Source organism: Diplotaxodon limnothrissa, linkage group LG23 (genome assembly GCF_057381915.1).
Source record: "Diplotaxodon limnothrissa isolate DT_005_m linkage group LG23, D_limnothrissa_male_GT1.1, whole genome shotgun sequence".
NCBI classification, from domain to species: domain Eukaryota; kingdom Metazoa; phylum Chordata; class Actinopteri; order Cichliformes; family Cichlidae; genus Diplotaxodon; species Diplotaxodon limnothrissa.
The window spans coordinates 547249-569827 of NC_140617.1; the positions used below are offsets into that span (position 1 = coordinate 547249).

Here is a 22579-nt window from a genome sequence, read left to right on the forward strand (position 1 = left end):
AATCTGACAAAAATAACGCTGAGTCTGCAGCCAGAAATCCTCCAAAACAATTACTGTATTTATTTTATTAAAAACAAAGGCTTCGAGCTGTGAATAAATGACCGGGATAGGGCCGTGCGCCGGTGCGCGTGCATGTGTGTGGGAGCGCGTGCGGGGCTGAACAGCTGAACCTGCAGCAGGCGCGCGCGGAATGCAGTGTCCGGTAGAAAGTAACGGTACTTTTAAGGAAACTGCTCACCAACAGGCAACCAGCAACCAGAAGCCAGTCGAGTGGGTGGAAGCGGTCGCTCCTCGCATTGTTCCGCTTGGTCTCACTTTAGGTTTTGTGGCTTCCCAGAGGAATAAGAAAGAAAATCAATCAAAGCAGGAGGACGAAAGCACTGAAGAGGTAAAGTCTGGTTTCATAATTCTGTAGCACGAGGGGGATTGGAAAAGACCAAAGTGTGTGGTTTTAGATTATTTACCTACACCCTGAATTAGGATTAACCAGCTCTTTGGTTACTGCGGGTTTAGCCATGCTCATTGGTGTCGCTCTAGCTTCACTGCTTAATAATAGTTTTAAACGTGACTGAGGTTAGAATCAGGCTTTTATGGCATGATTTTGCCAGCTGTGCACAGAAATCACACTAGCGTTTGTTTAAATATTGAGAGTATTTATTACAAAGCAGGTTCTTTTTATTTATCAGCAGCAATAGAGTTATAATGGATTTCTTTCAAAATCCCTCTAAATTGGAATTTAAACAGTCAGAATATGGCGTGAAGATCCACAAAGGGCAACAAACACTGTCACTGTCTGACTTTGGCATTCACCTCTTAAAACGAGGGTGGAAAATCAAATCAGCCGTCCCTAAATCAAGCTACAACCTACCCTGGCTCCAGCAGTGTGTTGTAGGCCTAAAATTGATAACTATAATTGCTTCAATTAGCCACTCTCTGCTATAATGTAAAAGTGCTTCGAATACTTCTGAAGTCGGGCTGAACCCACCTGTGAGGCCTACAGTGATCCGCCTCAGTGCGTTGACTGTTGGTTCAATGGCAGAGCTTCTGATTAGCTGTGCCGGGTCACAGTGAGATCTTCATATCTGAGTCTGAAAGGTATTTGGGGACGCTGATACACAGCAACAGTTTTAGTGTGGGGTGACTAACAGTCCAAACAGCTCTCATTCATCCAGTTGTCCTGCTCTCAGTTTGGCCATTTTGTCGAGGGTCTGTGGGGCGACATGTGGGTGCCAGCTCGAGCTGTGTCCAACTGCCTATCAGTCATCAGAAATAGTCACGATCACATGCCCTAGAGCCACAAGTGGGCTATAAATAGGGGCCGGCAAGCTTCCATTGCACTCTTTCTCCAGATACTGAGTAACAGCTCTGTTTGCAGTGGTAAAAATGTGACAGTGCAGACAGACAGTAACTGTGAAATGTAGCAAAACGACAGTAAAGTGCTACGCTGATATTCAGCTAAAGGATGGAAAATCAAATTAGGCAAAGATAGAAATGGCATTAAAATGATTGATTCAAAACACAGATTAATAAAAAAAAAACTTTAAAATTAGGATTTTAATCATGTAAAATTAATGTAGTCTGCCATGTTGTCGGCCAAAGGGAGCACTTATGTGCGGCACTACATGGCAAAGGTTAACAAACTCAGCATGTATCTGTCAGTTTAGTTTTAAGCTTTTATTCTGCTGTGATGAGTGAGTTGTGTCTTTGTGTGTTTAACAGCAGATTCTTAAAAACACGTTTGGTGGAATAAAAAAGCAAGGTTGGCTGGTCATCAGTGTTTGAACCGTGACTTGTGTGCTTTGCAGGTGAAGAACTTTAAACAGAGTGTGTTTGTCGGCCTGTCACTGTGGTACAAACATGACTGAGGTGGCAGCTGTAGATGCCCACGACGTGGAAGATAAAGAAAGCGATGTGACAGCCAATGACGTCGAGGGTAGAGGTGAGAGAGCATCCACAGAAGATCAGAAACCTCGTGGCAGGAATGAAACGGCGAGCAATGAGACCGACAAGACACACGTGAACGGCTTGGAGCACAAAGAAAAGAAAGGGCGAAACGAGAGCTCGGGAGATGTTAATGGTGTTTCACAGAAGGAGGAGGACGAGGAGGAGGAAGAGCCTGAAACAAATGAAGACCAGAACATTTCTGATGTGGCATTCAAAAAAGAGGTGAGATGGAAAACACTGGCAGCATCTTTACATTTCTGGTACCATTTTTTCCCACAGTTACATCAACGAACTCATCATTTTTTCGACTGTTAAACCACAGAAACTCCTCAGATCCAGAAAGCTGGTGGCAAGAAGCTACGTGCCAAAGCTCAACAAAGACAAGGAGAACGTGACGAGCAAATTTGAGTCCATGCAGAAGGCCAGGGAGGAGCGCAGCAGGCAGAGGAACAGGGAGGAGCAGCAGAAGAGGAAGGAGCAATACATCAAGGAGAGAGAGTGGCATCGCAGGAAGCAGCAGGTCAAAGGCTGATAACCCCACTAACCTCCCACTGTGATCTGCATGGCATGATGAGGCATGGCGCCGTGACAGAGACTGCGGTTTGTGAGAGAACTCGATTTTTACACTGCACCGACACATCTGTCACATCTCATGTATTAACCTGCTAAACGTTGTAGATATGAGCCCATGTTCAGTCAAACTGGCCTGTGCTTGTTGTTAAAGTGACCTTTTGTAAAAAGCCATCTTTAACCATATTAATATGCACTGAAACAGTCGTGCACTGAACAACTTTCTCACCACTACTTTAAATTCAGAATTCACCATATGTCAAATATCCAGCGGGTCACGTGATAGTGAAGCAGCATGAACGATGCCCGAAACGTCTGAATCCAGTGATCAACTAATCAGATTAGTCCACGATGGTAAATTGCTTTAAATTGATTTAATATATCACCAAAACGTCATTAATCCATTAGAAAAAAGCAGACATCAGTCCCACTGAGAAGGTCAGAGATCAAGAATTCCAGGGTTCAGCTTTTCTTCCTACTCGACTGCAGTGAAATACAGGCAGTGATACGGTGTTGTGTGATTATCAGGCACTCAGACAAAACGCCCTTCCTGTGTACTGCTGTGCTGTAGCTGGCCAGGCTCGGACACCTGCACTCATCCCCTATCTGTTCAACAACACGACGGGCCAATCAGAGGCCTGCTGCAAGCCACATGACCCTGCTATTAGCAGGGATTAGGCTCGTGTTCTTGCTGGGACCAGCATGGCTCCTGAGTGGCAAAGGAGATGATCCCAGCTAAACCGTAACCTCACCTCGTCACACTTTCTATCTGCTCGATCACAGATAAAAGAACTGCTTGCTTCCAGTGATGAGGAAGAGGAGGTGAAGCCAGCGAAGGTGGAAAAATCTTACGTCCCCAAAATCAAAGGTAAGGGATGGTAATGAGCGATGACTATCCAGGAGGAAGACGAGGCTTAAGGCTTGTGTCTCGCTTTGTGAAATCCTCAGGTAGCGTGAAGGGGAAGTTTGCAGAAATGGAAAAACAAAGACAGGAGGAGGAGAGGAAGAGGATGGAGGAAGAGAGGAAGAAGAGGGAGGCCCAGGATAAGCTGGAGAAAGCCAAAATCCAGAAAGAACTGGCTCAAAAAGCCGCTGAGGTCAGTGAACCTGGGCTCAAGCAAAAACAAAGTGTGTTTTGGTGTTTGAGAGGCTGCGATGAACCAGTGTGGTTACCACTGTAATGGTTAATCCTCAGCTGCCTCTCGGATGAGTTGTAATGGGCATTTGAGGTCCAAAGAGTTGGCACAGACTGGATGTAGGTCTGAATCCACCAGTAGCATTGCTAACATGACCAGTCTGTGAACTGCTGGCACACATTTAACCTCACTATGCAGGAAAACGATTCAAGCTAAATCAGACGGAGATTTCCAATTAGTCCACTTTCAGGCTTCTTATACATTCAGACGGTGCAGTTCTTGGAAATGGTTACGTCAGTGATCTCGTGCCAAATAGGCAATTACAAGCAGCAGTGCACTACTTCTTTGCCCTGATTCTGCTGCTGTAGCAAAGCAATAAGGTTCACAATGCTGTCTGAAAATGGGACTTTTATATGGATCCTGTTCAGTGTGAAACTTTGAATGTGGCTGCAAAGCTCTGCCTTAGTCATCACTAATAACACTGAGCCTGAAAGACCAGGAGCGTAACACTGTTGCTTTCACTGAAACACAATCGGAAAAAAACAAACCCAAAAGATGTTTTCTCCTCAAACTTGAAACAATAACTTTTGCTTATTCAAATATCTCGCTGAATCTGTACCAGTGAACAGATTCCATTGTACTTTGTACGTTACGTTACACAATTACGTGTATCTGGGACCCTGATTATGGTAAAGATCAGATCATGAAGTCAAATCAGTTTCTTCAAAGCGTGTCTAAAAAGCTACTCTGACCCCTGACTGCTGCTTTAACCGTTTCCTTTGTGCCTCGTTGACCACATAAGACAATGACGCTTCAGATCACACCATTAAAAAGAGCCTGTTCACATATAGGAATGCACTGATCTGGAAACAGCTGGAACAGAGCTGCCAGGTGTAGACAGCAGATGACTGGCAGCTGTTTCCCACACCTCCCACAGACAGAATTAGCTCGAGCCTTCCCTGCTGCGACTGCTGCTATCTTAGACTGACACCCGTACACTGACCTACTGCGAACTGCAGAGTCGCTCCCTACCCACACACAGTCCCAGTGAACGTGGGAGGTTTGCTCTCTCAGTGCTGCAGACAACACACATAATAGTAATAATAATATCATATCTGACTCGTCACATTTGCTTTAATATAAACTGTGATGATATTGTTGTTGTGAATTCTCTAGACCGTGATTATCGGCTGTTTTAACTTTTTAGGAAGGAGATGACACAATCCTGGTGCGTGTGGTCCCGGCGAAGCCGTCACGACCTCCCGGCAAAATCAAAGTGAATTTTGAAGACATGGAGAAGAATCGAGAGGAGGAGCTAAAAAGGAAGGCAGAAGAGGAGAAAAAAAGACGCTACGACGAAAACAAGCGCTCCTTCCGGGAAGTGAAGAGACGCTCAGTTAATCAACAGGTAAATGAAGATGTCAATGTGAACGCAGTGTTAACAGGAGATATTGTGTTTTACAGCCACAGGTCTGCTTTCTTGCTTTCTTTTGCTTTAGGATGAAGAGGAGAAAGCTTCCGATAAGGTTCAAGTCACTCCTGGAAAGCTGAAACTGACCTTTGAGGAGCTGGAGAAAGAAAGGCAGGAGCAGAGGAGGAAGCAAGCGGAGGAGGAAGCCAAACGCCGCCTGCTAGAGGAGAAGAAAGCTTTTGAGGAGGCCAGGCTGGGAATGGTACACATGACTGCAAAACAGCAAGCATAGCTTTTGTACATGTGCGATTCACTGGCAGATCTCATGAAGGCAACAAGTGCGCTTCAGCAGCTTTAGCATTCCCATAGTTGCTGTACATCTGCATGTCGCTTTGCAACCCTCCTCTGGTACCGCCCTCAAGCTTAGGGCGGTACCAGAGAAACCACACATACATATCTACAGACAGATATAACAACCTTCCTTCTGACTGCCAGCATCTTCCAGTGTACAGTTACTTCAAGCAAGATATAAATCACGAGCCATGTGAAAATATTTCAGAAGTCCTCCTGGGATTAACATCTCATAAAAACAACTTTAGGGGATTTGTGTTTGCGCTTCCAAATCACTTTTGTGTTGTGAAGATGGCCTAATCACGTTTGCGATATGTTTGTGTCCCATCAGGAAGAAGACGAGGAAAGCACAGGACAGGAAGACAAGGAGGAGTTTCGCCCAGGAAAACTGAGACTGAGCTTTGAAGAGCTGGAGAGACAAAGGGTAGAGGAAGAGCGCAAGAAAGCAGAGGAAGAGGCCAAGAGACGGATGGAGGAGGAGAGAAGAGCTTTTGCTGAAGCCAGGAAAAGCATGGTCAATATTAAATCTGCATTTAATACAAAACCTTTCTCTCAGAGTGGATACATATCTGTTGATTATATCAATGAATTTGTTTGCCTTAAAAGTGTAGATTGAACTTTTGTGCGTGAGGAAGCGATCATCTGCCAACTGAACGTTACACTCTAGTCAGCAGCTGGTTGGCCTGGTTAGTGAAACAAACTAGTCTGGATAATTATCGAGCTTTCTGTGCAGAGCTGCCTTTACTGTGTGTACAGGCGGTGAGATCAACTGCTTTTTAAAACCAGGCAGACATTAATGTGGTCTTTGCACCGTTGGGTTTTCACTCAGCTTGTAGACGAGGATGACGAGGTGCTGATGGCCTTGCTGAACCTGGAGGGCAGTGAGCCTGGGAAGATATGTGTCAGCTTTGAGGAGCTGGAACGCCAGAGGAGAGAGGAAGAGCAGAAAAGGGCAGAGGAGGAGGCTAAGAGGAGACTGGAGGAGGAAAAGAGGCTGTTTGCTGAGGCCCGCAAGAGCATGGTAAACGTCCATCACAGTCTGCATGTATTGGACTGATCACTAATGTGTTACTGCTTTTTTGTGCTGTTAAAGCCTCAAGTTGATTTGCTGCTGCTTTGCTGCTCAGCTCTCTTGTTACAGAGCAGGAAAACATGCATGAAAAGCAGTTTTACGATATTTGTAAAACAATCAAACACAGTTTCATTCAGCATCAGTGGATTAAGCCAACACCTTCTTTAAGTGACCCTGCAGAAGTGTTGCCTGTAATAGATTCATGCTGCACATCAGTAATGATGGGCTACAACTGCACTGCTGTTTCCTTGTCTCAATTATTTCTTCAAGAGCCCTGGTCTGGATCAGAAAAAGTCTGCATTTGGAGATGAAACAGTAAGAGATTTTCAGTTTCAGATATAGTATAAATTATTTTTACTCCAAGAGTCTTATTATCAATGTGTTCCCTACACATACAAGGACACAGTGGCCTCCAGACGATGCATCTTGTTTTTTTTGCATGCAGCTGTTTATCTAATGTTTGTAATGCTTTAGATTTGCACTTGCTTTTGCAAATTGAAGATGTTACTGCTGCAGGATTTCATTAAACATTAAAATACTGAAACACTTTTGTGGGTGCTTGTGTGTTTAGGTACTAGATGAGGACGAAGGGATGGTAAAGAGCGAGTCTCAGGAAGCCCTGCACCCCAGGAAACTGGAGATCAACTTTGAAGAGCTGCTGAAAGAGAAGGAGGAAGCTGAGAGGAGACGCAAGGCAGAGGAGCGCAAAAAGAAAATGGAGCAAGAGAAGCAGGAATTCGAACAACTCAGACAAGAGATGGGCGAGGTCAGTCTCGAACAGCTGAAAATATCAGACAGCAGCCAGTCGAGTCGACAGCGTGTCTTACAGAAAAATGTGACTAAATGTTTAAAGTTGTGTTCCACATATCGTTACAGGAAGAAATAAATGAAAGCTCGGATGTTGTAAGCAAAGAGTACGAAGAGCTCACTAAGCTCAAGAGAACCGGCTCCATTCAGGCCAAAAGCCTCAAGTCCAAGTTTGAGAAGATCAAGCAGCTGACTGAGGAGGAGATTCAGAAGAAGATCGAGACGGAGAGAGCCAAGAGGAAGGCCATCGATGATGAAATTAAGGAGAGAGAAGCTGAGCGGTTCCAGGAGGTAAGAGCACTTTATAGCACATGTGGTTTTTTTTCATATCAATGGAAGATGATCTCGGCAGCATGTATTACAAGTTTTTGTTTTTTCCGGAGGATGAGGACCAGGAAACGACTCCAGCGAGGGCCGAAGAGTCACCGTTCAAACAGAAAGTGGACATGCGAGCCCGCTTTGAGCAGATGGCCAAAGCAAGAGAGGAGGAGGAACGGAGGAGGATAGAGGAGCAGAAACTGCAGAGGATGCAGTTTGAGCAGCAGGAGATTGATGCCGCGCTCCAAAAAGTAAATCTTCCATTTTCATGACAAACTGCACCGAGATAACAAACGAACAACTTTTTGTGATTGTTTTGTCCTCTGTTTGCAGAAGGATGACGACGTGGAGGACGAGGGCAGCATCATTAACGGCTCTGCGGCTTACGAAGATGAGGAGGATCACGCCAGGTCAGGGGCCCCGTGGTTTAAAAAGCCCCTCAAAAACCAGTCGGTGGTAGATTCTGAGCCAGTTCGGTTCACCGTAAAGATCACCGGGGAACCAAAGCCAGAGGTGACCTGGTGGTTTGAGGGAGAGGTGCTTCAAGATTGTGAGGACTATCAGTACATAGAGAGAGGAGAGACATACTGCCTCTACCTGCCGGAGACCTTCCCCGAGGACGAGGGAGAGTACATGTGCAAGGCCGTGAACAGCAGAGGCACGGCAGCAAGTACCTGCATCCTCACAATAGAAAGTAAGACCACCTTGGTGTGATTGCATGCCCGTCTGGATATGAACCTCTCTTCACGAAGTGGATCGCATGCTCCTCTTCCTCGTAGACTCTGCCAGACGGCGAGTTGGATAACCGTCCTTCTGTTTCTTTCTTGCAGCTTACGACTACTGATGCCGCCTCGTGATCTAGAGAGTTTCCCTCTGTCTCTCACTCCTTTTGTAAAACGTCGTCCCTCCTGGCATTGTCAAACAGAGGGAAGGAAATAGCAGTATGCTTGGCATTCCTAAGGGAGGGACACATAACACACATATGCAAAAAACAAAGACAAGATGTTGTTTACGTATTGCTCAAATGTAAAGCTGCACTCCCCTCTAGGATGGAAGATGATACCTGTGCCAAAAACACGTGGTTCTTGTTCCCACGACAAGGGCTGCACCAAAACTTCAAAACGATCTCTCCTGCGCGGCCCTGACAATACTCGTCATACCAGCACATTTCCTGCATTGCTCTGGTACTGTTCTGTAAATATCACACGTTTTGGTCCATAAATGGCAAATGTTAAGCTTGAGGTATTGAAATGTTAAATGTAAGATGTGCATTCACTTAAAGAACAGCAGTTATATCGACGATTTAGAGGCAGCCACATGTTGCAGGAACAAAACAGCTGCATCCCTGAGTTTTACTTGCAGCCTCTACAGATGAATTTTTCATGCACCAACCATTTTTGTGTTAAATGTACTACACTTAAAGTTGTCGAGGATTGATAATGAATATAAAAGTAGACATGTCCGATTATTTGTCGTATATTATAAATAGAAAAAAAACCTTTTAATAAAATGAACACAAAGAACTGCATTGTTGATTTCTTTCACTGTTACAACCTTTGCAGCAACAAACTGCAACCTGTTGCCTGAAAGGACGGACTGTCCCGTCACGAATGAGTAACCACAAGCTACACCTGAGGAAACCCATCATCACTCCACAAACACTAGCATCCCAGTGTAGCATGCATCCATAGTACAGCACAATGAATGGAGCTGTATGCCATGGAAATGCAGTGGGTGGTAATTTATCAAAATGAAAAGTTCCCCATAAAAACCATGAAAATGTTCGAATACTCAGAATGATCCGTTAAGACATGGACAGCGCACCATGGCTCCAAACCGTCTGAGGTGGACATCTTTTTGTCCAACACAGAGCTGTGCAGAGAAAACATACAACAATAAAGACATGCACATAATAAAAGAACATTATACATGTTCATAAGAAAAGACTGTGGGAAGGAAACTGCAAATACATAAATGTAACCTTTCTAGAATGAAATGCCAGAATAGGTTCATTGCTTTTTTCTATAAGTTTTATTTTAAGGCAGCAAAGTATTTAAAATGTCTTGTGACCTGACATTGTAAGTATTGTGTTCAAATGCAATCAAAGGGCCTTGTAACTACAGGATAACACTGCTGAGTAAACTGCAACACGCTGTGAACACAGGATGAAGCAGTTTCAAGAAGGAGGCCGCACAAAGTTTTCCTCCCTTACAAAGACATGTTTGGATCCCATCCTTGGTTGACTACACATTAGAGCAGGGGTGTCAAACTCAAACACACAGTGGGCCAAAATTCAAAACTGGAACAAAGTCGCGGGCTAACGTTAATATTTATTGAAATATATTTATTCCTCCAGATATAAGAATGAATCTTTTCTTATGGACACGTTTTGCTGAAAAACTGAATATGGAACAAGCCGAGCTTAATACTAAACAATATATATATTAGCTGTATAATACCAGTGGGCCAGCTCTAATAGTAATTTGGTATGGCTTCGCGGGCCAAATGTAATTAGGCTGCGGGCCAAATTTGGCCCGCGGGCCAGAGTTTGACACCTATGCCTTAGACAAAGCAGGCAACTGCCCTCGAACCGCATCGTCGCACTGCCCGTTCATCAGCTGCACTTGATGAGAACTGCACCTCTTTAGTTGTTGTTCTGTCACAAAATGTAGGTATTAGTTTTGTTATTTTTCTTTATCTGCATCTCTACATTTGTATTCAGAACACGTTCAGCTGAAACGTGATTTCAATACAGTTTGTGTTCAGACTTGAGGAGTTACACAGCAGGAACAGGGCCTGTGGTCATAATGTTCAACCAAGGAGCAAGTTCCTCAAAAAGAGGTTTATAGTCTTAGCAATTTACACACTGTCAGTTTAAAAACATGCATTTGATGTATTTTCTTTTTTAATCATTCCACATATTTGGAGGGTCTACGCCTGTGGTTTGGCGGCCCCTCTAGCCCTCCTTGCTCTGGGCGAGGTTGTGCTAGCATAAGCTTAGGCTAATACTTCTGTATACAGTGCTGCTGCTCATTGCATCCTGCACTTTGCAGGAGGAACTACGTCACTGTCAGACTGATGGAAAAGCTTTTTGTTAATTCTTGCAAGAACACTCTCACTCTTATAATCTGAGAGGAAGATGAGAGCCAGGCCCCTCAGCTTTTCCTCATAGTACTTTCAGACACATGGTTTAGATACAGGGTCACATGCAAGTCAACAATATTTCTCTGCACAGCAATTATTTCATGGTCAGTCTGTTCCTTTGTCGTCTCTCATGTCCTAGAACACATTGTTCCTCGTGCACAGCAGGAGGTGAAACAGACGCACTTAAACGAGCGTTTATAAGCACACAGAGTTCTCAGAACTTCATTAACTTTCCTTCTGTTTATAATTTAGCTACATATTAATGAAAAAGCTTAAACAGTAGTATATAGAAAATATAACAAAGACCGCCTTTTATCATTTGAGGAACATCGCCAAAATCAGACAAGTTTTGTCAAGCGACACTGCAGAGGTTCTTGTCCATGCATTTGTGTCCTCACGTATTGATTATTGTAGCGCTCTTCTTTCTGGGCTACCAAAGAAAAGATTCAGAGGTCTACAGATGTTGCAAAATGCAGCTGCTTGCATTTTAACAAGAACTGGGAAATTTGAGCACATTACCCTGTTCTGAGATCACTGGCTACCTCGTCAGGTTCGAGCAGATTTTAAGGTCCTGCTGCTCACCTACGCGGCTCTAAATGGATCGGCACCTTCATACCTCTCCGACCTTTTACACCTTTATGTTCCATCTCGTGCGCTCCGATCTCAGGACTCTGGCCTTCTAAAGGTTCCTAGAGCCAGAAAAAAGACAGTTGGAGAGCTTTTACCTTTCGTGCCCAGTTTCTGTGGAACAGCCTCCCTCAAGATATTAGGCAGACCTGCACTGTGGAGGTTTTTAAAACTAAGTCGAAGACATGTTTGTTCACCCTATCCTACAGGTCTTAATTCTTTGCCTTTTAGTTTTTAAATTCTTACTGTTTTTACTTGTACTGCTATTTATCTCTTTTATTTATTCATCTTCTTACTGTCAAATAGCTGTACAGCACTTTGTTTGAAGGCACTTTATAAATAAAGTTATTATTATTATTATTATCTAAACAATATCAAGAAGATCAAAATACATGAGTATAAAGGGTAATAATACCTCACATGGAAAGCCATGAACTATGGAGGAAACGTAGAACACGTATGACAACAATGTGAGAAAGAACAGAGGAAGACTGAAGACGTAAACACACACATGAGGTAAGAGCAGAGTGGAAACATCTGGGGAACACAGCTGAACAGAACCCACAAAAGAACCAAAGCTAGCAAAGCAGAACATCACACACGAGACGAAGGACCATCGACGGCTGGGAAAAAGGATCACAAAGGGAATCAACTTAATATGACTGAACTCGGAAGATTAACCAGAACCCAAACAGACTGCAAATAAAATATAATAAACGCAAAAGAAAAGCTACAACCAAGTTCATATGTAAAGGAGCTAAACCAAACACAAAGCTATAGATCGCCAATACTTGGTGTCATCATGGCCACCATCTGCCCATCATGGGTACCTCTGTATACAAAATTATATCATCTATGCAATCTACCTTAATCAGTGCTGTAATAATAATTCTCTGAATCAGTCCTTGAAGACACGGCACACAGCAACAACCAGTAATGGTCAGCTGCTGCACATCACTTAGTTGGAGCTTGGCCCAGTCTGGTTGGAGCAGGGTGATTTTTCACTCTTTGGTTCCAATGCAGTTGAAAGGTTGGAAGGGCAGAGCACATCGTACACCCTTGCTGTCTTCCTCAGCATCACATAGAAATCTTTCTAACCTTGTACCAGCCCTCCTGTTTGTTTAGGCATAGCATGGCCCATGGCTCAATAAGGCTCTCTACAGTTAAATGTGGCTATGTTATCTCAAAGTAGTTCCCAGTGCATCAGACGTCATCTCTTTGTGTGTGGCTTGCTTCCCATTTTGATCTGTTGATCATTTAAATCAGGTCGGGTATCTGTGTTTATAATATAAGGTACAATGTAGTTCTGATAGTTGTTGCTAAGTTGTCTTAAATGGCATAATTATGTCTTGGTTTTTCTGCAAAGATCAGAAGTTATTGAGGATCGGGTTGCAGAAGTTCCCTGTACTTCAATGACTTAACAAGCAAGCTTCTCGTTCACTAACCTGATGGCTCGCTTTCCCTTTGCACTTGGAATTACACTTAAGTCTGATTTTATCATCAAACATTTTCCTGGTAAATTTATTGGATAAGATTCAGATAACACAAATGTTGTCGGACAGGTCTTTTGAATTTGTGGTCAGTGGGAGTAATAAGGTATCCAGCAATGGTCCCAAGGCCTCCCACAATTTGCAGGTTCCTTATTTTTGGCAAAGGGCTGGGATGTAGGATCTGACTTGAAGGAGCGGAATGTCAGATAAATCCAAAGGTGACACCACTTTAATAAAAACCAAGGCAATGGAGACCCCGATCGATGTGCTGAAAGAGCTTTTTCTTTTATTCTTGCAAGAAGAAGCAAAATTGTGATAGTCTGAGAGGACGTTGAAGAGCAGTCCTGTCAGCTTGTTTGAACCGTGGGTTTCCCAGCATAGTTTCATAGCACTTTCAGACACATGGATTAGATACAAGGTCACATAAAGCTCTAAGATATTTTTCTGCAAACACGATTATTTCATGGGCAGTCTGTTCCTTTTGTCTTCTCTCATGTCCTAGAACACATTGTTCCTCGTGCACAGCAGGAGGTGAAACAGACGCACTTAAACGAGCGTTTATAAGCACACACATTTCTCAGAACTTCATTAACTTTCCTTCTGTTTATAATTTAGCTACATATTAATGAAAAAGCTTAAACAGTAGTATATAGAAAATATAACAAAGACCGCCTTTTATCATTTGAGGAACATCGCCAAAATCAGACAAGTTTTGTCAAGCGACACTGCAGAGGTTCTTGTCCATGCATTTGTGTCCTCACGTATTGATTATTGTAGCGCTCTTCTTTCTGGGCTACCAAAGAAAAGATTCAGAGGTCTACAGATGTTGCAAAATGCAGCTGCTTGCATTTTAACAAGAACTGGGAAATTTGAGCACATTACCCTGTTCTGAGATCACTGGCTACCTCGTCAGGTTCGAGCAGATTTTAAGGTCCTGCTGCTCACCTACGCGGCTCTAAATGGATCGGCACCTTCATACCTCTCCGACCTTTTACACCTTTATGTTCCATCTCGTGCGCTCCGATCTCAGGACTCTGGCCTTCTAAAGGTTCCTAGAGCCAGAAAAAAGACAGTTGGAGAGCTTTTACCTTTCGTGCCCAGTTTCTGTGGAACAGCCTCCCTCAAGATATTAGGCAGACCTGCACTGTGGAGGTTTTTAAAACTAAGTCGAAGACTTTATTAAATACTTTAAAAAGGAATGGACTTCATATTTAGACTTTAATGACACTCCCGGAATATCTGCTTCTGTTCTATGGGAAGCAGGGAAAGCTGTGATGAGAGGTAAAATAATTTCTTTCTCATCACACAAAAAGAAAGAAGAAAACAAAAATATTCAGGAATTAGAAAAAAACATCAAATCACTAGAAGAAGCCTACGCGTGCGACCAAGATCAGGAAACATTGAACAAAATATGCAAAACAAAACTAGAATTAAATGAAACTATTAATAAAAAAACACAATTCCTTATACAAAGACTTCGCTTGCAGAATTTTGAACACAGTAACAAATCAGGTCGATTTCTAGCTAACCAGCTAAAAATAAATAAAGAAAAAATAACTATATGTGCTGCTAAAGATTTATCGGGGAACACAATATATGATCCTGGAAGAATAAACAACATTTTTAGGGACTTCTATGAAACTTTATACTCACCACAAATAAACCCATCTAAAAATGAAATTGATCTGTTTCTTGACAACGTAACTCTTCCAAAATTACTAGATAGTCAAGCAATGGAACTGGATTCGCCACTGACGCCAAGTGAACTCCAGGAAGCCCTGATAAGTATGCCCAATAATAAGGCTCCAGGTCCAGACGGCTTCCCTGCAGAATTCTACAAAGAATTCTGGACAATTTTGGCACCAGTATTCCACAGCATGTTGCAGGAAATCGAGGAAAAGGGCAGACTACCACCAAATATGAATTCTGCCAACATTAGTCTCCTGCTAAAACCAGGCAAAGACCCTTTATTTCCCTCAAGCTATCGTCCAATTTCTCTTTTAAATGTAGACCTTCTCTCATCTCCAAGCACACATTGTTCCTCTTTGTTGGCAGGGTGGTGTGGTAATTGAAATAGTGACAGTTTACAATCACACTGATTTCTCCAAACTTAACAGTCACGGAGGGGAAATGATCATGAATCAAATATTTAAAAAAATCACAGTGGTGATGTATTTAAATGAAGGATGAAACATCATTTCAGCAGCAGCTCCTGAGCTGTTTGTTGTCCGTAACAATTTATTATCTGTGGTGCATCTCTGTGGTATTTAGATATGAAATCATCCCAGACTGGTTTCTTGAACATGAGTGACTTCACTGTACTCACATGGTTTCCACAGTAACCACATCTCAATCTATAGAGCCGCTTTGGGATGTGGTGCAACAGGAGATTTGCATCATGTGTAGTGAACAAATCACTACACAAATTGAACGAACGTAATTCAAAAAAAAAAAAAAAAAAGGGGGGGGTCGAATCCAGTGCTACCGAGCTGTACCGGATAGAAGCTGTACCCACAAACCTGAGAGAAGGGCACCAAGGCTAAAGTAGCCCAGGGCATCAAAAAAGCTCGAAGCGTCCGTGAACGACTAGCTTTGCCATGGTAACGCAGCCGTACAGGGTCAGAAAGGGCCGCAGTTTCACGGAGCTGTAGCCCCCGCGAGGACACCCCACGACACCGAGTGGAGATTGCATGTTTTTCACCCTGTTTGAACCTAAACTGTACCCAGCCATGATTTATTAAGACCTTAACAATAAGCAGCTAACTCAGCTCTTCAGTGCTGTCGGCGCAGCATCCCGCTGCTGTTTGCTAACACCATGGCCGCTTCTCGTTGATCATGTATGCTAACACGGACAGACTCGTCCTCGGCATGGTCCCTTCAGTCGAAGAGGTGTCTTCGTCCCTTGTACGGGAGTATTTGAGTCGTAAGGTGAGTCGGCTAACGTGTGGTAATTCAGACTGATAGCCCATCACAGCGTTTCTGTGCAAACCGCTAACACTGCTAGCTAGCCAGCTGCAGCTCCGCTGCGAGTTTGTGTCGATGCGATTCTGGTCCAGCGAGCGTGTCTGTAAGCAGCCCTGCTTTATTTAAAATAAGAAAACGTGCATGTAGTCGTAGCAGCAGTGCACGAGGGAGAGCATGCGACCAAGATGCAAGCTTTCGCAATATGAGGGGAAATAAATAGACTAATTCCCAGTTTGTTTGTTTTTTGTTGGAAATGTTCAGGGGCTGAAGAGGACTATTGCCTGCATGGATGAGGAGCATCCACGCACAGAGGCCAGTATCAACAACAGGTCGGAGCTGAGGCAGATTCTCAGCATTGAGGATCTCTACAGGAAGAACAAGGTAAGCGTTAAAGCTGCAAGGTGACTGCTGTGGTGCGCAACAGGTAACGTGTGTAGCTGATCTCTCTGTCACTGCAGCTTCAAAATAACCCTCTGAAAACATTACTGGAGGTTATTGTAAAGCATCTCATTGAACAAGTAAAGAATGAGAAACCAGTGAGCAGTGAGGTTTCCCCACGGAGAGCCCAAACTAGTTCGATGGATAATGGAGGAGAGGAGGACCGCAGCCCGGCTTCTGTTCCAAGCAAACAGACCAGATCGAGGTATTTTACAGGCAGCGTTTGTGATTATTTTCTACTGATTTTACTTTCTTTTTTGTAATAATGTGCTTAAATGAATATGCTGTTGTCTTTCACAGGCTTGATATAACAGCAACATTCCCTTCTCAAGCTACAAATGCTTCACTGATGCCAGCAAACGATAGAAAGTCCAGTAATAATCAGACAGGTTTCCGGGGTCCTGACTTAGGAGTTCAACAAGACCATCCAGCGATGGATTCCCTCCAAGACAAGAAGAGCTTAATCCAAAAAGAACCAGAAAAAACCACCTCTGAGACCACCCAAAGGAGCAGAACTAATCGCATTAGGAGAGGCATATTGGTTGGACCGGTACCCCAGGTACTAAAGCTTTTATGCCTAAAAACACATGTGATCGCGTGCTCATCTGCTGTTAATCCTCCACTTTCTCCTTTCAGGAATCAAACAGAAAACGTAACAGTCGAAAGGTGTCCCAGCCGCTACTCAGAGGAGAAGAGGAAACCAGACCCACTCAGGATGGACATTTGGTGACTGGAAGTTTACAAGGCAGCAGAAGTGAAATCGGCTCAGCTGACCGTGTACGAGCGGGGCGCGAGGCGCTGAGCGTTTCACAGAGAACACCGAGTGAAAACAGCTTTGAGCGAGTGAGACTGAGCATGGTGACGACAGCAAAGTAAAATAGCTTTAAGTTGTTTGACTCCACATAATAAGTAATGGCCTCATGCTCACTGCTTTCCCAGGCTTTGTTCTCAATATTTACACGTTGTTTTCTTTTTTAGAGCAAAGACCAGGCCAAGTGTGGCTGATCTGGATGCGTCTGCGATGGTCTTGGGTAAGTGCTGTGCAGTACAGGGCTGTTAAAAAGTGCTTGTCCCTTTCTGATTATTGATTTATTGATTTCTTTTGCATATTTGTCACACCTAAGCATTCAGAAAACCAAACAAATTTTAACCTTAGAGCGTGATAACCCGAGTAAATGCAAAGCGCAGATTTTAAAAGTTATCCAAACCTCCTTTATTCATAAATTACCCGTGGTTAATTCATTTTCGGGAAAGCTGAGGTGGATGTCAGCAGCCACACCCTGACTCTCCCTGATGAGTTAGTAGCATTAGTTAGATGGCTGCCTCGCTGCTTTAAGACCCGAATGACTTGCTGTAATTGATGGAACCACAAATTCTGCTCTCTGCTATAAAATCCAGAAGGAGAAGGTTTAATCATACGTTTGTTTGTGAAGCTCAAGTGCACAAAGCCCTGAAGCACACCGGCAGCAAAACAAACAATCATACTTTTGGAATGACCTTAAACAAAAAGGGGCTTGCAAAAAAAAGCCCCCATTGTGACTGGATCAAAGCAATTCTGCCAAAAAACGGGTCCAAAATTCCTGTTGGTGGCACAAGCAGTCATTAGTTTAAGGTTTGGATAATCTTTTCCCATTAAAAGTGAACTCATCGTTTAAAAACGGCGTTGGGCTGTCTTCATCTAGTATTAAAGTTTATTTTAGGGCAAATACTTTCTGTATGTGCGGCCCGGGGCTTCACTGATTGTTTCTCGCCCTTTGAAAACAAATCGGTGCCTAACTTTTGATTTTCAAGGATATATTTGTGTTAATTATTTAGATGACATCGAGGATTATGATGACGATCTGCGAGAACTCTGCGACGCCCCTCTGCGGGGAACCTTACCCGAACACAGCCTCGCCAGTCGCCCGATGGACCAGGGCACTGCCACGGTGGGTGATTTACACCAGGGTTTCTCTCAAGCTGCTGCGCAGACTTTCTGCAGTTGCCTTTGATTATGTCTTTGTTTTCCGTTTATTCCCTCTAGGAATTAAAAACACTTCTTCTTGGATCCAGCCTAAATTGTTTCAATATTGAGTGGAGGAATCAGGGTTTCACATTCTCAGACACGCATGACCTCCGATATGGGATTGTGCAGAGAAAGGTGATTTCAATCAAGCCGGATGCTTAAATTGTTTTTATTTTCACAGGCTTTATTTAATTGTGGCTTTGAATTTTTTAAGGGAGGTCCTTGTGGAGTTCTGGCGTCTGTTCAAGCCTTTGTTCTTAAGAAACTGCTGTTTGAAAGCACTGAGAGCTGTACCACGGGCCTGCAGTAAGTCACCCTTTAGTTCATGGCATGAACCTGCGAGCACTTTATTCCAGTCACTTTCTAAAGCTGTTACTTCACACGGGGGAATGATGTTCAGCAAGTGACTTCTGTATTTCAGTTTCAACCGTACTATCACCAGAGAGCTTCTCGCTCAGATGAGATTTTTTTCCCCCTTCAGGAGATTAAGACCGTCCAACAGCATCAGGAGAAAGTGTCTCGTTTTGGCTCTGGCTGAGATCTTGTGGAGGGCTGGCGAGGAAAAGCAAGCCACAGTTGCAATGTGAGATCTCCAGTTTTACTGAAGCACACAGCCGTTTTATTGGTGTTGTATCTGCAGATATTGTGCAGATGTTAGGAACTGCGTTGGTGTGAGTCTGCTCTCGCGTCGCTACGTTTATGAAGGTGTTGCTGTGGTTTTGTTGTTTGGAAACAGAAATTCAGGGAGAAATCAGTTCACCCCAGCTCGACCCTACAGATCTGAGGGGGTGCTTGAAAAGGTACACATTTTTATATTTGCACTGAAGCTAATCAGAATGAATGTAAGATAACTGGTGAGGTTCATGAAATGATATTTGTCAAACTTACGTAAGATTCAGAGCCGTAACCGTAACTTTGTTCTGTTGACGTTTTACGACTTGTCTTTGTTCTAGATCACCTGTTTGACTGTGGAGAACCTCAAAGATCTGGAGTTGATCCTTGAGCAGCATGTTGAGCAAGTGAGAGAAGCACATTTCTTCTCCTTTTCCCTCTCGAGGGCACAAACGTTTATCCTCCACTTTCCTTTTTATCTGTTTTTTCCCCACAGTTTGAACCTGGGATGTTGGGCTGCGTGCTGCTGACTGTGTCTGCTGTTCTCTCGCGGTCCATTCAAAAGTACTTTTTTAAAAACATCTTTTATGCAGAACAAAGTAGCTGGAACCAGACTGTGAAACAACTATGATGTGGTTCTTCTTTCTTTAGAGTACAGGAAGATATGGATGTGCCCACCACCACGCTGATTGGAGCCCATGGGTACTGCACACAGGTATTGTGCTAGTTGGATATAAGAAGATTCATTAGCTTCAGCTTCTAAGCTGCTTTTAAAGCTGTCACAGTGTTGTTGTGTTTCTGGGCTGTGAATCTGCAGTGATGGTGCGACATCAGGTGTCTTTGAAGTGTAGCTTGGAAGATTCGCCTCTAGGTGTCACTAAATCCTAAACAATACTCTTTAACTGAACAGTGAAAAAGCAATGAACCCCTCGGCCGAGGCCGCTCGCTCTCTGCGCCGTTTGCTGTCAGAGGAACATTTCTTCATTTTGTCTTTGTTGTTTTTAAACATACGTGTTGACAGTACGCGCCACGCTGTCTAAGCTTTACAGGAGGTAACAGAAACACGACGCAGTAATAACTGTGTGTTTTCTCACCAGGAGCTGGTCAACCTGTTGCTGTGTGGCAGAGCAGTTTCCAATGTGTTCGATGATGACGTGGAGCTGGACTCGGGCAACGGCAACATGACTCTGCTCAAAGGAATCAAAGGTCACTGCGACGTCGGCCTGCTGTCCTTGTTTGAACATTATAACATCTGTAAGGTGAGAAACACCGAGCCTCTAACAGACCACATCCCAGTTTGATTCATGTTACACCGACAAGCCCTGACTTCAGGCCCATTGTTCACTCTGATGATGGGAGCATCGCCACAAGTATATTCTTAAACTATTATAGAATCTATATGATATTCAAGTAAACGTATGTGCCGCAGCATTTGGAAACCAGTACTCAAAAATCTTCATTTTTAACTGGATTTTTCGTAATAACTGGTAGCGTGTTGGTAAATGAGTGAACTCCTGACCAGTTGGTCCCCGTCCACGCAGACGGGAAGGCCACCAGCATTATTCTGGGGCTGAATTTCACAGACTGTCTGGTCAGGTCACACCCTGAGGTGAGCAGGGTTTTCCTCTCATAGTTGAAAAGTTTGAATAAGGGGGATATGGGTTTGCGTCACGGCTCAGCTGTTTTTGTGCACACCCGGGACACCAAAAGCTCCAGAAACACCCAAATCCTTCAAAGCTGTTGTAGTTGTTTCTTTGGCCGGTGCAGAGCTTCCAAACTCATGAAGTCTTGGAGCACCATCTGTGTCTGACTTCACTCCTCTGCTGCTCTGCTCGGCGACCTGTTACGTCGACTCTGTCGTAGTTCGCTTCGTTGGCGTCTTACACACGAGACGTCTTTACATCAGGTCGTCGGGAATAAATGGTTAAGATGGGTTTGGCTTACGTACAGAGCAGTAATGCCTGCGTTGCTTTCAGTACACGTATTGCATCACTCAGTGATTCTGTATGGCTGATGTGATCAAAGACAATTGGTTTTCTCCTTCTAAGGTAGGAGCTTACCTGAAGACGCCACGCTACCCCATCTGGGTGGTGTGCAGTGAAAGCCACTTCAGCGTGCTGTTTGGCCTGCAGAGGGAGCTGTTGACCAACGAGGGCGGCGGCACGGAGTTCGACCTCTACTATTTCGATGGACTGGCCAACCAGCAGGAGGAGATCCGCCTCACTGTTTGTACGTAGCATCGTTTATCTGATTGTCTTTGTCTGCAGCCCCGTGTGTCCAGTCTGTCTTCTTACAACCCCCGGGCCTCGGACCGGTACCGGTCCGTGAGTCGTTTGGTACCGTGCCGCGAGAGTAGAGGCTCGGGTGTGAAATGTCTGGTTTTCAGGGTTTTATCGGTTTTCAGCGTTATTTTGTCATCGTTTTTATCGTGTACTCGGTTTTCCTGGGTCTTTCCACGTGTGTTATGAATAAATCTTCTTTTTTTCGGTACCGGTACTAGTTTTATTTTGTTGTATTTATCCGCGACACCTTAAAGGCCGGTCCGTGAAAATATTGTCGGGCATAAACCGGTCCGTGGCGCAAAAAAGGTTGGAGACCGCTGCCTTACATGACGTCTAAAATGTGTTGGGTTAATCGTGACCTGTTTTCAGTCAGATTTTTCAAGTCGTTGCTTCTGAGTGTTCCTAAAGCTGCGAAATAAAAATGTTTTTACTTTTAGCGGTCGGCAGATTGTCCCAGAGCAGTCAGGAGGTGGATACTGACCTCACTCCTCCTCTGGAGCTCTGCATCCGAACAAGGTGAGAGCCGTCATACAGACAGATCCCTGAAACAACCATAAAATGTTTCGACATGTTTTGCTTTTCCTTTTAATCCTGTAACGAGTTCTGAAGCTGTAATAGACGAGTCTGCTCTTCTTGCAGGTGGAAGGATGCATGTGTCAGCTGGAATGACACGGAGCCTATTCTCTGAGCGATCATCTGTTTTCAGTTTGCTTTTGTTATTCTGCTGGTTTATTTCACGTCGGTTTTATTACGTACGAACTTGACAGTGGATACAGAAAAGTGCGATCGAAAGGTTCAGAGCCTGAGCCCGTAAGAAAATGAAAACTGTGACCCGTTTAAATTTGGCCGCCGTCCTTTTCCAAGTAGTTGCTTTGTTCCTCTTCTCCTGCCATGCCTGACACATTCCCTGGAAGTCAGCTTTTTAATGGATGTATATTTATTTATTTTGAATGCCCAAAGTGCTGCTTCTGAGGTCCGCAGTTAAACTTTTAGAGGCAAATCTGGCGCTGGTCACAAAAATACGTGCACTCCTGATGTTGGTTGTGCAACATGTCTCTGAATAATGACTCCGCGTGTTTTTATTATGTACTTTTTCATTTGTTTTCATTCTTTTTCTTTCTTTTTTTTTTCTTTTTTCTAAATGACATCAGAAACAGCAGTATGCGACATTACGTGATGGCAGAGCTTCAGTTCATCCTTTGTCATTTTTTTTTTTTTTTTTAATAAATAGGACAGGGGGAATGAATGAGAGAAAGAAAGAAAACCAAAGGGGAGAAGAGACGGTGAGAAGGGTGGGGAAGAGAGAGGAAAAAAAAAAAAAAAAAAAAGAACTCCTGGGTCACCTGTATGGAGAAAAAAAAAACAAACAAACAAAAAAAAACAAACAGAGGAGACAGCAAACAACAAA

General features: G+C 43.8%; 2 protein-coding genes across 4 annotated transcripts; both read left to right on the forward strand.

The window, feature by feature from the left end:
• Positions 1-261: 261 nt before the first annotated feature.
• nexn (nexilin (F actin binding protein)) lies at positions 262-9129 on the forward strand. 3 transcript variants are annotated; one of them, XM_085348123.1, is made up of 14 exons: positions 262-388; positions 1806-2166; positions 2267-2464; positions 3298-3382; positions 3463-3611; positions 4858-5058; positions 5150-5323; positions 5744-5926; positions 6242-6433; positions 7056-7250; positions 7361-7582; positions 7675-7860; positions 7943-8303; positions 8440-9129. In XM_085348123.1, exons 2-14 carry the CDS (start codon positions 1858-1860, stop codon positions 8451-8453), a joined length of 2469 nt encoding a protein of 822 aa, XP_085204249.1. In that variant the 5' UTR covers positions 262-388; positions 1806-1857; the 3' UTR covers positions 8454-9129. The 3 variants fall into 3 exon arrangements, with proteins under 3 accessions (XP_085204249.1, XP_085204250.1, XP_085204248.1); XM_085348124.1 differs by lacking the exon at positions 8440-9129 and adding an exon at positions 6755-6799 and having other exon boundaries at positions 7943-8416; XM_085348122.1 differs by lacking the exon at positions 8440-9129 and having other exon boundaries at positions 7943-8416.
• Positions 9130-15480: 6351 nt separating this feature from the next.
• Positions 15481-22257, forward strand: mindy4 (MINDY lysine 48 deubiquitinase 4). Its single transcript, XM_085347886.1, has 18 exons — positions 15481-15798; positions 16096-16215; positions 16293-16477; positions 16573-16831; positions 16909-17144; positions 17251-17303; positions 18088-18200; positions 18296-18412; positions 18492-18583; positions 18759-18860; positions 19014-19077; positions 19231-19296; positions 19386-19453; positions 19541-19604; positions 19987-20148; positions 20938-21118; positions 21609-21687; positions 21811-22257. The coding sequence occupies exons 1-18, from the start codon at positions 15706-15708 to the stop codon at positions 21857-21859; spliced, it is 2103 nt and encodes a 700-aa protein (XP_085204012.1). The 5' UTR covers positions 15481-15705; the 3' UTR covers positions 21860-22257.
• Positions 22258-22579: the final 322 nt, after the last annotated feature.